Source organism: Fimicolochytrium jonesii (assembly GCF_025526975.1).
Source record: "Fimicolochytrium jonesii strain JEL569 chromosome Unknown EV422scaffold_13, whole genome shotgun sequence".
In the NCBI taxonomy this organism is placed as follows: Eukaryota; Fungi; Chytridiomycota; class Chytridiomycetes; order Spizellomycetales; family Powellomycetaceae; genus Fimicolochytrium; species Fimicolochytrium jonesii.
The window spans coordinates 557,728-573,747 of record NW_026515680.1 but is presented as its reverse complement, the minus strand read 5'-3'; the positions used below and the strand labels follow the sequence as shown (position 1 = coordinate 573,747).

Genomic DNA, 16,020 nt, shown 5'->3' with positions numbered 1-16,020 from the left:
AGGAATTCAACCCGAAATTTGGATTGAAGACTGGCAATCCGTTATGAAGGCAATGAAGAAGTATTATGAAGATAATCTTATGGAAATCTTCGATATGAACACTCCGAGTCTTTACCAGATTCAGTCCTTGCAAGATGGAATCATTGGGCTTTTCGTTTGTTATTTTTACAATGTTCGCGCGAACTTTGCAAACTTGAAAATATTCAATCGGGATGGCGTAGATTGGAATAAAGACAATATTTTCATCTTTGATCAAAGGGACCCGAAAAAGGAAGGAAATGCGTCAATCTTATGGAATGATCGAAAGGCTGATCGCATCAAGAAAAGAAAACTTGCGAAAATTGACGGAGTCGAGGATAAAGATCTGAACGGGTCGTATTTGCAGTTCTTTACCGCTCCGCCGCACAGCGATATTGTGGATGTGGATCCTAAATACGTCTGTGACATTTTACTTCGATTTATTCAAAAGTTCCGCAAAGAAGGGAATCTGATCTTCCTGGATGCAAAAGGCAAGGAGTTCAAGATGGATACATTTCGAGAGCACATTCAAGCGATTATGGAAAAGGCATGCGGTCAAAAACATGGGATTCGTCTTTGTCGCAAGGTACAGATCACCCATCTCCGTAAAAATGGTATCTCGCGAGCCTCTTCCATTTTCCTAGCAGACAATTGCCACCACAATGAGGAGGAAAATCTGAACTACTGCAGTGATGCTGTTCCGAAACCTACCGCCGGTTCCTCTCAAACTCCCGCAGGAGACCCGGAGCATTGATATTAGATCTTGGCTCCCATGTCGATTGACTTAATGGATAATTACGATATTTTACTAAATATTCGACTATAGTCCTTTTGCCTACTTTTCTTGTTCGTTTATCTGCAATATATTCCACTTCATATTCTACGTCTTTGTTTAATCTCCCCGACCGCCTGGGAGGGGGTTGAATCGCTTCCTCTTCCTCGTCCTCTTCACCCTGTCCATCATCCGGTGGTTCAAGATTCTCTACAGTCCGTGGGCGTTCGATACGCTGGTCAGGTGTAGGTACAAGCAATAATTGCGATCTTGCAAAAAGTCCTTTCTCGATCGTCCCATCTTGACTTTTAAGTTTGTAGGATGGTAATTGATTTTCATATGGTGATGCCACCACACCTGCGATTGTGTATAGTTCCGGTGCAAAGTATCCTGTCCTGCTTGGTTTCTTAATGTTTGTTCCAGAATATGGAAACACCTTTCTCACCGTTTCTCCAACCTTCAAAGTTGTTGCTCCACGAACATTCACACTTTTTGCCGCACGACGCAAAATATTACCACCCGCTTCTGAATGAGTCGCAGAATCTGGAGCAGATTCCTCTATTTCATCCGGTGATTTGCGCGTAGTTGAATTGAAAGTGGAATTCAACGAATCTATCAATCCGGGCAGTGCCGTTACCCAGTCCTTGTTCCCTGTTGTTTCCATGAATATGGAGATCTGTTTACGAACAGATGCATTAGATCGCTCGATTATTCCATTCGACCATGGCTGATGTGGACGTGTTGTAAAATGTGGAACATTGATACTTTCTAAGTACTGGTCAAACACGTTTGCAAATTCGCCCCCATTGTCACTTACTAAACGCGTGAATGTCATATTGGGATTCTCCCTTATAATCTCGCGTAGTGCCCTTGTGCATTCCGCTGCTGTCTTCCCTTTATCGCTTTTCCGTAGAGTTTTCTTGAAAATGTGTCAATCATACTGAAAACCGCACTAAACCCTCTGTAAGAATCGCTTGACATATCCATTGTATCACATTGAAATGATCCTAATGAGGTAGAAACTATTGCACGTACACCAGTCGCTCGAACGGGTCTCCTGAATTTCTGTGCTATCGGTTGTCTCGATAGCCAGTTCATTACTTGTCTTCGAGATATGTTATTTTGCGGATCTTTCCGCAACATGAAATATAGACGATCGCGTCCATAGAAGTTTCGTCCTTCATAGAATAATGCTTTCAGTTTCCCTTCTTGCTCCGGGGTTAACGGCGGAGTCATTGATCTTTGCTTATTGACCAGAAATTTAATCAGTTTCTGGTCATTTTTGTCATTGTTCGGTAAAAATTGATAAAACACCTGAATCTTTTTCTCGGGCATGAGCGCTCAGTAAAGAGGTCATGCTATATAGGCAAAGATTCGAAAAAGCCTGAAAATGCACAACCCAAAATAATAAAATGGCTCAGGAGTTTGGTCGCGCGGAAGTCTTTGTTGCTCAACTCGTAGAATAGTTTTTCGTCATATTCGGGACGGAAATCTTCAAGCGGTCTTTTTCCGCCTAGTGACTTTTGGTTTTACCTGGTCGTCTAAAATCTTCTGTACCAATGCTTCTGCCATTTCCTTCTGTAAGGATTCGAGTATTTCTTTTCTGGAGTTTTCGTTAACGTCTAACCAAAGGCGATCTTGCGAAAGCGCTGCTAATACGGTGTCATACGTTTCCTTTGTTACAATTTCTGGTATATAGAACATTTCTATTCAAAAACCAACAATTTAAAAAAAGTCGTGAAACCCGTCTTTGTCGCAATACCGGTACATCGTTCGCGCATCATCCGCTGCCAAATTCACATATGCAAACGAATACGGCTCCTTGTGCTTTCCGTAAGATACGATAGAACTTCTTTTTTGTTTTAAACGCACTTGTCAATAATTTCGCCAAAGATTCCATATCCTCCGAATTATTTTTAAAGATTATGAACTCTGTTGTGTTGTTCTTCATCTTTCGAGTCAGTTGACCGCTCACGGACTGGATGCACACCATGGTGGAGCAGAGAAAGTGTCGTCCTTTCGTATAAAGTTTAGATAACTCTTTGTTTAACTCCTTCCCTTGAGCATTGTCTCCAGCGTCGTCAATATACAACAGCAAAGATTTCCCACTTTCCGCCAGCAACTTTTGATCTTCCAGAATCTCGGCTATCATTGTATTATTCACTTCGTCTGTGAAAAAGATGTTCCTGTGCTTAGTGCTCTGTGCCAATTGTTTTATACTCTTATCGTACAAGACTGTATCTGACATTATTATCACTCTGTCAAACACTTTTGCATAAACGTCTTCGATCAATCCACATACAAGAGCGGATTTCCCACTTTTGCGCGGTGCGATAAGTGTACTACATATGGGAGGAGCCTGAATGTCGATCGGAATGATTTTGTTTCGAACCTCGTTTTTCTTTGGGAAGATCGGTTTCGGTTTGTAAGACATTAATTCTCTTACCTTATTACTAAATGTATTCAGAAATTTTATACTCTAGTGTCTCCCAACGTACATACAACATCCAACCTAGACGGATTGAGGCTTTCAAAATACTGAGCGTCTCTTTCCTTCAAGATTGGGACCTGGTTGAAAGTAACGTGAATGACACTATTGCATTTGCCCAACAAGGTTCGGATACCATCTTGTACGCAAAGATCCCAAATGGTAATTACTCGATCGTTGACTTCCCAAACGCTGTTTCCACCGCTATGAATAGCGCGGCTGGCTCTAATGTATACTCTGCTACATTCGATGGTGTTAGACGCAAGTTAACGGTAAATAGCAACTCTGTTTCTTTCAAGATACTTTCCTGGCAATCGTGGGTCAACAGCCTATATTCTTATGGGAATGTCCCGTCGAGCTGATATTGGATTCGGTTCCTCTCACGAGATGAAGAATCCTAGTCAATTTAAGCGGTTCATATCCTGTCATTTTGACTTCCAACATTCAATGCAAAGGCACCCAGTATCTTGTTAGATTATAACGACAGCGCTCAATCAATCTGTTGCAGTATCGTACCTGATAGTTTTGGGGACATTGTACAATATGAAAATTCAGGCGAGTTTCTTCCCGTTGGACAGACCATATCTCAAGTCGAGTTTCATCTTATCAATTCCCTTACCGGAACAGAAGTATCATTGAATTCTCCTTTAAGTGTCAGATTCGCCATTCTAGACGATGTAGACGATCTCTGACCGCACCTATGTTCCTCTTAAATATTTTGTTTTCTTTATAAAAACTCGTGTTAAATGAGCGAAGATCCAAATCATTCGAGTGCCTCTGCCGATTCTCCTGCCAATACTGAAACGGTACAAGAATCTGTACAAGATTCAATACCGGAGATTCGACCACCTTCACCAAAGCCAGAGTTAAAACCTAAAAAACAAAGAACACCCGCACAGGAAGCGGCTTTAAAGAAAGCCGTCGCCACACGGAAAAAAAACTTGCAAGAATTGTCCGCTATGAAGAAAAAGGAAAACGAAGATAGAAAGATCCAAGAAGCGAAAAAACTTCTTGAAAAGGAGAAACTCGCAAAGAAATTGGCAAAAGAGGAAAAGGCTAAATTAAAGCCGCAAACATTACAAACCGCTAAACGGGCACGTTCAATCAAAGTTCCACCTAATGAACCGACTGCAATTCGGTCAAAACCAAGTCAAGAAACTGAATATGTTGAGTTTGACACCGACTACGACGACGATGATGGCTACGATTATTACGGTGGAATTTATGGCTAGTTTTTTTTTTGTACTTATTAGTAAACATGTCTGTACCTAACAACTGGCTGTTTGCTACGAAAACTTTCTCCCGCCCGTACAGCGATCCTCGTGGCGAAGGGGTTGCAACTTTTTCGCCTTCGGGTCAAAATGTGTATTCTACGAAAACGCGTCAGTTGACACCTATTAGAATCCAATGCGATTCCAATTCTGTCTCGTTCATTTTACAAAAGTTGATTCTTTCGATGGACGTCACGGCTTTGAAGAATAACAGTCCTGTATCTGGGTCTGGAATCGTTAATACTAAACTTGGTATCGAATCTATCATACAATCGCTCACAGTCAAAGCAGGTAACGAAACAGTTGTTCAGATCCCGAATTATCCTGCGTACCTTGTACAGCATACAGAAATATGAGTAAAGGCCATAAACAACTACTTGGAAATCTGACCGGTTATGGTTCCACTGATATGTTCAGCGGAACTGCTACAGCCAGCGTTAGCATGCACCCATGGTTGGGATTTTTTCACCCAACTAACGATCAATTTTTGCCCGTGTGGGCACTTCCGAATCAGGCCATGACCATCGAGTTGGTACTTGCGGATCCCAATACGGTTTTTACAAGTGCTGGAGTAGTTGATGAACTTCAAATCAGCAACATCCGCTGTTTGATTCCGTACGTTACCCCACCTCCATCTATAGTTGTTAATGCTACAAGAGCAATCGCTGATGGTAAAAGTATCTACTATGATTATGTCCGCGCCACTCAAACAGAAAATGCCGCAAGCGGCGGCTTGAGAAATACGTTCAACCTACATATGTCAGGCGTTAGATCCCTTATCGGATTGGAAATGTCATTTATAGACGATGATGTGCTTGCAGATCAAACTAAGGACAAGTCACAATCATTCTCGTCTCAAAATCTAAGAGAATGGCGGCTCCAATTAGGACCAAATGCGACAATTCCAAGCGGTCTAACTGGTTTTACTCACGGGCCTTATGATCGTCAAACGCTTCTTGTTTCCCAACTGAGCAACAACGACTTTGAGCAACTTGCTGATATGGACATCTCATTCAAAGACTATGATACCGCAAATTTCTCGTTTTCTTACGGTTTTGAAGACAAATCCGAAGGCAGCGGTGCTGCTTTGTCATTCACCGGAACCGACTCCATACTTCGAGTACACACCGTACATGCGTCGCCCGCACCTAGTCAACGATGCAGACTTCTCAGCACTTACTTTGAAAATGTCACACTCGCGATCGGGGATGTAGTCAGTGTGGTATAATTAGCATAACCTCCATCTCTATCAAGCAAATCCCGACTTGTTTCAACGATTCAAATGGCACCTGGTTGTTCTCCGATTGGTGACAACGTGAAATAAGTTATACGACTTTTACACGTTGTCACCAATCGGAGAACAAGAATGTTCAGTTTGGAAAAAGACGGAAAAATAAATGACGCCTCCCCCCTGTCAAAGCGCGTTTACGTAATATCGCCAACTACATTCCTTTGGAACCACCGATTTCCACAAGAATGTCCAAACATAAAAACTCTTCAACAAAATGGCTCTCGCCATTCATGAAGCAAACATCGACCCAACTTATTTCATTATCAATCCTGATGTCGGAGACGGGTTTCTCAAGACCTGCATTGCTTTGCATCACATACTGGATGCGAAATTATACAAGGTTTCGTATCCTGCAGCGGACGATTATTTGAAAGCGAGATGGAAACTTTCGAGAGCGGCCGGTTACAACTTTTCCCGCGCCGGACGAATTATTATTCAAATGGGGAAAACACTCGGTCGGGACAAAATGCCCTGCGCTATCGGGCTTTATCTCATGTTGGATAAACTTCACAAAGAGCGAAATTTGACTCATGTTGAGATATGGAGAAAGGCGGTTCAATACTTTGGCTCTCGTCAAATGGTCATTGCGGTCAAAATGGATGAAATATTTGAAGACCTACCACCCGATTCCGCCATTGACCTTTCGGGCGAACCCGGTCTCCAGTTGGACGATACCACTCGCACAGAGATAGATGAAGAGATAGATGAAGATACAGAGATTGAAGATGTGATCGAAAATGAAAGGGATACGAACGAAGTAGATTGGAGTTCCCGATTAAGAAAGCGAAAAGAGGTTACTCAAGACACCTCAGACGAAGATGATTCGGAGACTACCAAACGACCGAATATTCCGATATCTACTGGATTTGGAAGATCCGAAAACGAGTATATTACGCCCCAATATCTGGTGAATCTGATCACCAAATTTTGTGGCGAAATTGATCTTGATCCGTGCTGGAATCCCGAGTCAAAGATCATTGCAAAAACCGTATACGGTGAACAAGTCGACGGAACATTTGTCAACGCTTTGACGTTGTCTGATTGGACAAAAAGCAATTGGGTTTATCTTAATGCACCTGGTGCTGCAATCGACGCTCTACAACATGGTCCGAAAACTTCTGCGAAAAGACCTTACCTCCATAACGACTTTTGGGAAAAGACAATGTTGGAAATGAAAAAGGGAAACATCAAACGGATCATTGCAATCATTCCGAATTGTCCATACCGGAAATGGTGCAGGTTCGCCCTCGCACGGGGACTTTGTTGCCACCTTACGAGAAAAGTCCCGTGGGATAAAACGGCCGCTGCAAAGGTTCGAATGGACGACATGCGATTTTCGGCAAAGAATTCACATATCTCGAACGATGTCTATTCACGCACGATCGTGTATATTGACTCGGATGCAGATTATCCACATACAGATAAATTCATCGAGGTCTTTCGAACCCATGGATTTATTCCCGGATTAAATACGCGCATACCAAGGATTCTGGAGATTTCCGAGAAAAGACCATTGCGGTACTTTTCTGCCTTTGCTGGAATCGGTGGTGCCGAAATGGCATTAAGAAAAATCTTTCCCGAAGCCATTTGCGTTGGCTTTTGCGAGACAGATAAAGACGCTTTAAAAGTTTATGTTGAGCATCATCCTCGACATAAAAACTTTGGAGACATCACCAAAATCAAAACAAATACCATACCGGATTTTGACCTGTTAATCGGAGGTCCTCCGTGTCAACCTTTTTCGCTTGCCAATCCGGGAAAAACTAAATTCACCGATCCTCGGGCGGATTTGTATACACAATTCGTCAGAATCCGCAACGACTGTCAACCCCAATATGTGATTATGGAAAACGTTCCTATGGATTCAGCAAGCATTGCGGAGATCTCGAAAGGACTTTTGTCTACGACGGTGCAAAAACTCAATGCCGCGTCGTTTTGTGCACAAAATCGAATCCGTTTATACTGGACAAATTTCTTTGTTCCGGAACCTTTGGATGTGCCTTCGCCGACAATTGACAGTATAGTAGAACCCAATCATTCCGGAAAGTCGCTCCATTGGAAATGCTTCAAACAACCTCCTCCCCCAGATCTCATTGCCGCGTTCAACAAGGACACGGTGGAGCAAACAGTGAAATTTCGGGACGATGGAAAAAGTAACACCATCATAGCGACCGAGTGTTATGAATTGGCTATCGCTGCAAATGGAGTATTCAGGCTTTTGACCTGCTCGGAACGCGAGAAGTTACAAGGGTTTCCCGTGGGATACACCGCATTTGTCCCTGATAAAAGTAGAAAGCGATTACTTGGAAACGCTATGAACGTACCTACAATCGAGTACATCCTAAAGCACATCCCCTAACACTTCATTCGATCGTCCCACCTTGTACTTTGTCTAAGAAATCCTGACCTTGTCTATTAATCTCATCGAGTCTGTGAATCCCCTTTGTTGCAGTGGAATCCACTCGACGCGAAGTTTCTTTGATCTTCTCGTTGAAGAGTGGAGATTCTTGCACAGCATTGTTAACATTTGTGATGAATTTTGCGCTTTTATGTCCCACCTTCACAGCGTTGTTTGCAAATGAACGCGCCTTGTGATAATAACTTGGAGCATTGGTTATAAAAGTATTCGCTTTTTTTTTCAGATTGTTCAAGAAATTTGCCATGTCTGTTATTGTACATAGGCACAGAATTAAATTTGATGCCTTTAGGTAAATGGCATTCTATAAAGCAAACGTGCTGGAATTCCAAGGGATCAACAGGTCAAAAGGAATCCCGAATCTCCAGCGTCACCAAATCGGACGAGCCCTTGACTATAATAATCTAGATGAGAATGGAAGGCCAGATGTCATTTATTCTTGGAATAGAAACATCCACGACAAAGATCTTGCAACCAAAACACATTATGTCAAACCAGTTTATGAAGAGCGTGTTTCCAGCGCCGAAATCCTCCGGTTATCTGCAAAACAGCACTATACCCAAGCATACAAAGATGGTCTAGAATATATCAAAGCCGAGAAGGACTATCGCGCTAAAGAACGCTATCTGGATAGCATCACACCATCTCGGCGAAACAAGACCGTCACAATTGGGACAAGCACATCGACGAGTGGCCTTCCCGTCCCCGACACGGAAGGTAGGGTGTATAACTATGATGCGCAAACAACTGCGCAAACCGGCTTGATGTTTGAAGCACCGGCTAACCTACATGAAGTCCCAGATTTGCCAAAGAATGTGTCCGGTCAACGTGTCCACCCAGTTATAATCACGCACGAAAAAGAGATCGTTGTTGATAACCTTACTGGAGCAGCCCAAGTCAAAACCGGAAGTTCATCTGTTCTTAAAGCACCTGTTGTAAGCAATTCTCTTGATTATCAAGAGCCAATGATGCCCGGATCGTTTCCTAATATGATCGGAAAAGATGAAGTTAAAATTGAAAATAACATACCTCCGGAGATCAATATTGGGAATGAAAGAGCAGAAAACAAACCAGAAATCGCTTTGACCACCATCAGCGACCCGAATAAGGTTGAGGAACTCTTATCAAAAACACAAGTTACGAGTAATCTCGTTCGAACCCCTGGAAAGACGCCTATTGGAAATGTGAGGAAAGATCGTCGTTTTGATCCGACCAAACGAAGAATAAAGAACAGATTAGAAGACTCACTATTGCAATCCACACTTAACAAGCAGGAATTGGTAGGATTTTCTGATGGAATTAACATTGAGGTACACGATGATGGCGCAGCAAGACGGAGATTGTCCGCACTCGCTAAAGATAACACAATCCCATCACCAAGACCCCAAGCCCGAATCGGTGCTCGCACTGATGAGTTAGCCATTAATCCCGCTGTTAAACGAAAAGCGGAGGTTTCTCTAAGAAAGGAACCGTCATCAAAGCGACGAAAGATTGATGATGCAGACGAAATTCAATTAATAGATCCAAAAGTTTTGGAACGATCTAGAATGCATCGAATAGTTCAAGCAAATGTTGGAGTTGAGACCATTGTTGATCCAGTGGCTTCCCGTGTTAAGAAACAAGAAAAAGCCTCATTCTTGCGTCCTATCGCAAATCTACGCGGAAAGGAAAGAATCGATTATGCGATACCTCCAACATTTACCGTCGCGGATGTTGAACCTACTGTAAGCATCCGAAAACGCCCTACAAAAACGCAACAAATGCCCACTCGACCTGTCAAAAAGGTCAGAATTGACTGAATTTATGGATTTACATTCAGTGACATAACGCGTTTCAAGTTGTCATAAACGGGATTGCTAAAATGCAACTTAAATAGATACGTTTCTGATGGTCTAATTGCAATGAAAAGCAAAGAAACGATGCGTCCGTACTATCCGAAAAGAAACCCCGCAGGTCAAATCATATATCCGCTGGGAACTCGTAAGTGTAAAATGGATAATTGCACAACCACGATTCCGTTCATCAAACACCGACCGTATTGTTATGAATGTTATTTGAAGAAAAAGGAACCGGTCGATTTCAAGTTGGATGCTGATAGCGACTAAGCAATCTTCCGAAAGTAACTCCCCACTGATTCTTGATTGTTCTTCCTCCTTTTCCACCTTTTATCTGATATCGTACATGCCATTGCGTACGCTTGTTTAGAAGAAGTCACTTGTAATTCTACACCCCCTTTCCCTTTGTATGTCAATTCACCTTTATCAAATTTTTCAAGAATCTCATCCATTATCTCCTTCTTGAAAAGTTCGGCCGAAACCTCCTCTTCGTTTATATTGTGTTTTCTGTAGAATTCGTCCATTTATTGTTGTGAGATAAAGTGTTTTACGCCATTTAACCGCGAGCCCCAATCGTTCTCCGATTGGTGACAAAGTGAAATAAGTTATACGACTTTTACACTTTGTCACCTTGCGGAGAACAATGCTTCTCACACGTTTCTCGTTGGAAAAAAAAGGAAAAATAAATGACGCCTCCCATTTGGACTCCATATAGTCGTATTGACAGCCAAACCGAAAATCTAATGGTGCGGTGTAGGGAGGCGTCATTTATTTTTCCGTTTTTTTCCAAACTGAACATTCTTGTTCTCCGATTGGTGACAACGTGTAAAAGTCGTATAACTTATTTCACTTTGTCACCAATCGGAGAACAACTCGATCCTTGAAATTGAAACTATTACGACAGTAACTATTCGATTGAGATGGAGAACGTCAGAAATGATATTTGATTGTCGAATGGATGTAGACAGGTAAAGTTTATTTAAGCAGAAAAATTATGTATCTGTTAAACATCCAATTCACACACAATGGATATTGCAAATTACACCAAAATCAATAAGTATGGTCTATCATTCTACACCAATAGGAACACAGCGAAAAAGGTTATGGAAACGTTGATGGAGAGATGTGGGCCTGAGCAATGCCTCGTTGCCCATGTTTGAGATTATGAAGCAAAGGGAAAAAAGGAAGGTGAGATGGTGAAGAAAAAGTACTGCCAATATGCGATCGTAGAATGCTCTAAACTGGAGGATTTGCTGAAAGATGACAAAGGACTATTTGAAGTTATGCATCCTGATAGAATGATGAAACTAATGTTTGATATTGATTATACGGGAAATCTTTGGAATGATCCTATTAAGAAGGTAAAAAAAAGGATTCGATCGATTCTTCCGAATGCTTCCATGAATATTTCGGGAAGTGTGGGGGAAAAGGGCGATACTCTGAAATTCTCATATCACATTGTTGTGAATAACTACCACGTTCTGAATGTGGGCGAACTTGACCCGATTAAGCAGTTTTGTGCCATGTATAAGGAACTTGGATTTGACATGAATATCTACAGAGCGAACGGCTTGATGAAATATGTAAACCAATCCAAAGGTGACGGACGAGTCCAGGAGATAATAGAAGGTTCTGATAACATTTTGGATCACACGATCATGCATGGTATTCCAAAGGACAGCATCCACGTAAAGAATGTTTCCGAACTTCAAAACTTTCTATCGACCGGGGCTCCAGCGCTCCGGAAGAGAACACGAGAAAATGACGAGGGCTCGGTACAAGCGAGAAAAGGTCGCTACTATCCGGGTCAAATACCGAGAATGAACTTGGAACCTCCGGAAACCCTAGATATCTATAGAGGGGATCCGCTGCATTTTCTAGCGCACATGCCAAACCCTAAACGTGGGGATACGTTTGAATTGTCCAACTGGTTATGCAGTGAGATCGGTCGTTGGTGTAAGATGGCAGGTATCACCTTTGCGTCGTTTTGGGAGTGGAATTCGAAAAAGGATAGCACTCCGCAACGCAAAGCAAAATATATAGACTTTTGGAATCGGGTGGATGTACAGTCGAAGCCCATTTCGGAGAACTTCATGAAAGCGTGTTTGGTTGCTGTTTATAACGGAAACATTCTAAAGTCGACGCCATACAAAGTAATGGAAAATGCGATAAACAAAGAGTTCAATCATCGCATTGACTCAAGATGGTTATCCTCAGCGGATCTTCACTTGGGTGACAATTATAAACACATTGTATTGCATGTTTCGCTCGGCGGTAACAAAAGTGGAAGTACCATTGATTATCTCAAAGAATTATTGGAGGGGGACAAAGAATTGACAGCGCTTTGGACAACATGTAGAATTGCGTTGACAAATGAACAAAGAGGAAGAATGGAAAAAACAGGCATCACCCAATGGAAATATTATCTGGATTACAGACCCGATGAGAAACAAAATCCAGTGCATCATCCCTATCTCGTATGTTCCATTCAGTCGATCTACTTAGCAAGGGGAGTTTACGATATAATTGTCATTGATGAGTGCGAAACGTTATTGCGAAGTTTTGCGGACGATGCAAAATGCCATGGTAACCCATCTCAACATTGGAAGAATTTCATGCGCCTGTTGGCGTCAGCAAAGAAGGTAATTTGGATGGACGGGTTTCTTACTAGAGCGACAACCGATTTGATTCGAGACATTGGAGGTGAAAGTTTCATTATTGGATCGAGTGTTCCTCCTCCGCAACGAGAGATCAAGTATTGCAAAGAAATAGAAGATCTTTATGCGAAAATGTTCAACAGTCTGGATAAAGGGGAAAAGATCTTTATCGCATCGGGAGCAAAAGGTTCCCGAAAGGTTCATTCCGCATTTGATGGGGTGGAAAACATTGTTTCGACGCTAATGGCAAAATACAAATGGAAACGTGGAACAGAAATAATTGGTATCCACGCGGATCGCAAAAAAGACAAGGAGAATCTGAGAAATATTGAGGAGGTATGGGGAAATCCGGCTGTGCGAGTGGTGGTTGGAAACGCTGCTTTAGCGGTGGGCGTGAATTATGATGTAAAAGAAGGGATGCGCCCGTTTGACCGGGTTTTTGGCATTTTCAATCCGGCTTGTATATCGTACCGGGACTTTTTCCAATTACTGGCAAGAATTCGGAGGCCACTTTCGAATGAGATATGGATTCTGTTTACGGAACCTTTCATGAAGGCAGTAAAGCAGGATCGACTGATTGTTTCACAATCCGATGGATTTCGTACCTTAGCCGCGCATATGGATTCAGAGAGTTTCGCGGATAAACATCACAAATCGGCACAGGATCTGTTCAAATTGTATGCAGATCTATGTAACATCAAACTATGCAGCAAAACATGCTTTGCATTGGAAAAGGATGCACGTCATTTAATAAGCGCCTGTTTCGACAGTCGATTCAATATGTTCTCATGGCATAACATTAAGGATATCTCAGGAGAAGAGTGTGAGAGACTTGAAAGATTGATCGAAGCCCTCCAAGCAGATGTCGATCAGATTCTTCAAGTTAAAAAATTCAGATTCAGAAATCTATTTAGAAGTGTGGTTACTGAAAACCTTGTTGAAATCTACTGGGACACGTACAGGGATACCGTCTACGCAGTAAATAACTTTGGCAGGTTAGAACGAGGTCAAGAACTGTATCACGACATAAAATGCGCCCCAATAGTCCACAAGTTTTACAAGGACAATAATCTAACAATCGAAGGGGAAATCAGACCAGAGCATGTCTGTAACTCACCTTTTGGAGACATACAAAGATCTTTTAAAATGTTTCACCGACCGAAAACGTACAGAATGGACCTATACGCAAAGATCATCAATGCTTATTTTTGTGCACCAATTATTGTTAAAACGAAAGAGAAACGTAAGAATAAGAAACGGTACACATGGGACACAAATGGATTGTTACTTGGTAAGATAGCAGAAGCGTTGCTATCATTCGAAGAGTTCGATATCTTGAATTGCGATTAAGTCCTTATATAATGCTTTAATTAAAAAAACATTCGTCGTTCTCCGACGGGTGACAAAGTGAAATTAGTTATACAACTTTTACATGTTGTCACCTTGCGGAGAACACGAATTTTCGGTTGGAAAAAAAAGTGAAAAAATAAATGACGCCTCCAATAATGTTCAACATCTTATTTTGTAATGCATTGAATATAACAGAATGTCTGGATTAAACAGCAGAAATTCGAGCGGTTTGCGAAATTTAAACGATACGCTGTTGAACAGCCCGTATGTTTCCGGAAATATGAAAGCCCTTAGTGGAGACACAAAACTCTCCGGATTTCATTCAGCCGAGGTGAAGACGCTCTACAACCAAAATGGTGAATTAAAAATCAACGACCTTGTTGACAGCGAAGATGCTATTATTTACAAGACCAACGGAATTGCATCTGTTGAAGTAATCCCTTACAACATGGAATTTCCGCTCGAAAGGAACGATGAAAGCAGAACTGTTTCCCTTGTAACAAACCTGCCTCTTGGAGTAAATGAAAACGGTCTCAATTTGTTCCACGATCAGACCCTTTCAGTGAGCGACGAAGGTTTGACTGTTAACTTTCCCCCAACGGATCTAGAAGATCTTCAAGAACCCTTGTCAAGAGACGATGAAGGGCTTAAATTGAATTTTGATGATTCATTGGAGGTGAGTAATGGTAAGTTGGCAGTTGTCAAAGAGCCTTTGACAGCCCCGTTGACGCGTGACATCAGCGGAGTCTCTTTGGACTTTGATTCGACCTTGACAGTTGTGAACGGGCAACTTTCGGTCGTTAAGGAGAACATCGAAGCGACTGTTGACGAAATAGTGAAGGTAGCAGAACCGCTTTCGAAAGATGCAGACAAGGTAATTCATCTTGATTATGGAAAAGGTTTGAAACTCAGCGATGAAAGCAAACTTGAGACGGATATTGATACAGTGATAGTTGGACGGGGGGCGATTAGCAACGACAAGGCAGGATCTTTAGCACTCGATGACCTTCTAGAGACCGGTTTCGATTCTCTAGCGGACTTTTTGGGATCAGAAACTGATGTTGATACAACCGTTGTGCGTTTGAAGACATCTGATGATTTCCAACAAACAGGAGGAAAATTGGCTATCCGCTCGAAAGGTATGGGACAGGTTCCATTCTACTCTGCTTTAAGCGGATTCAATGGAGACAGTAGTTTTACGTATAATGAAACACTCAATGAATTACATGTTCCCCATATATACGTTACAAGCAACTTCAACCCTTCGAATGATGAAGTAGTGACATCCGGGTACGTAGAGCAACTGTATCAAGCGGGTTCTGGTATAGACATTTCTGGCGTGAGTAACGGAAGGCGTATTGTTGACGTGAGAACGGACGCAAGTTTAGCAATTGACTCTTCACAAAATCTTTCAGTAAATCCGTCGGCTATCGTTGACAATAAAGGTGTTCGCATCGTAAATGATAAAATTGCGATAGGACTAACTTTTCAACCTGGAAATGGCGGAATGAAATTAGAGAATTCGAACCAAGTCAAACTCGCTCCATCTGTCTCAGGTGCAATCACATTCGATGGTAACAACACGTTCGGTGAGAAACTCACAGCAAGTAACGGAGTTAAACGTATAGAAAATGATTTGCAGTTGGATTTACAGGCTGGTGATTCGACTGTTACGGTGACAGGCAATTCAATAAAAGGTGCCTACACTGGATCTAATGGGGTAACCGTTACAGGGAATAATATTTCGGGCGCCTACACGGCTGGAAACAATATCAGTATAAGTGGATCGACAATATCATGTACATACCAACCAGAACCGGAAACACCCACGGTAATTACCGGCGCTTTACCTATCATTGTTACTGGAGCGGATAAGGAGTATAACATCGCAAAACAGCCTTTAGTCATAACGGGCGGAAGTG

General features: G+C 42.1%; 3 protein-coding genes across 3 annotated transcripts; all 3 read left to right on the top strand.

The window, feature by feature from the left end:
* Positions 1-6,054: 6,054 nt before the first annotated feature.
* On the top strand, positions 6,055-8,199 carry EV422DRAFT_506770 (S-adenosyl-L-methionine-dependent methyltransferase; the record flags this gene model as incomplete). The annotated part of the gene is made up of 1 exon (XM_053068594.1): positions 6,055-8,199. One exon carries the CDS (start codon positions 6,055-6,057, stop codon positions 8,197-8,199), a length of 2,145 nt encoding a protein of 714 aa, XP_052925255.1.
* A 302-nt stretch (positions 8,200-8,501) lies between these two features.
* EV422DRAFT_506769 (uncharacterized protein) lies at positions 8,502-10,361 on the top strand (the record flags this gene model as incomplete). The annotated part of the gene is made up of 3 exons (XM_053068593.1): positions 8,502-8,548; positions 8,600-10,040; positions 10,317-10,361. 3 exons carry the CDS (start codon positions 8,502-8,504, stop codon positions 10,359-10,361), a joined length of 1,533 nt encoding a protein of 510 aa, XP_052925254.1.
* A 1,130-nt stretch (positions 10,362-11,491) lies between these two features.
* On the top strand, positions 11,492-14,098 carry EV422DRAFT_506768 (uncharacterized protein; the record flags this gene model as incomplete). Its single annotated transcript, XM_053068592.1, has 1 exon — positions 11,492-14,098. One exon carries the CDS (start codon positions 11,492-11,494, stop codon positions 14,096-14,098), a length of 2,607 nt encoding a protein of 868 aa, XP_052925253.1.
* Positions 14,099-16,020: the final 1,922 nt, after the last annotated feature.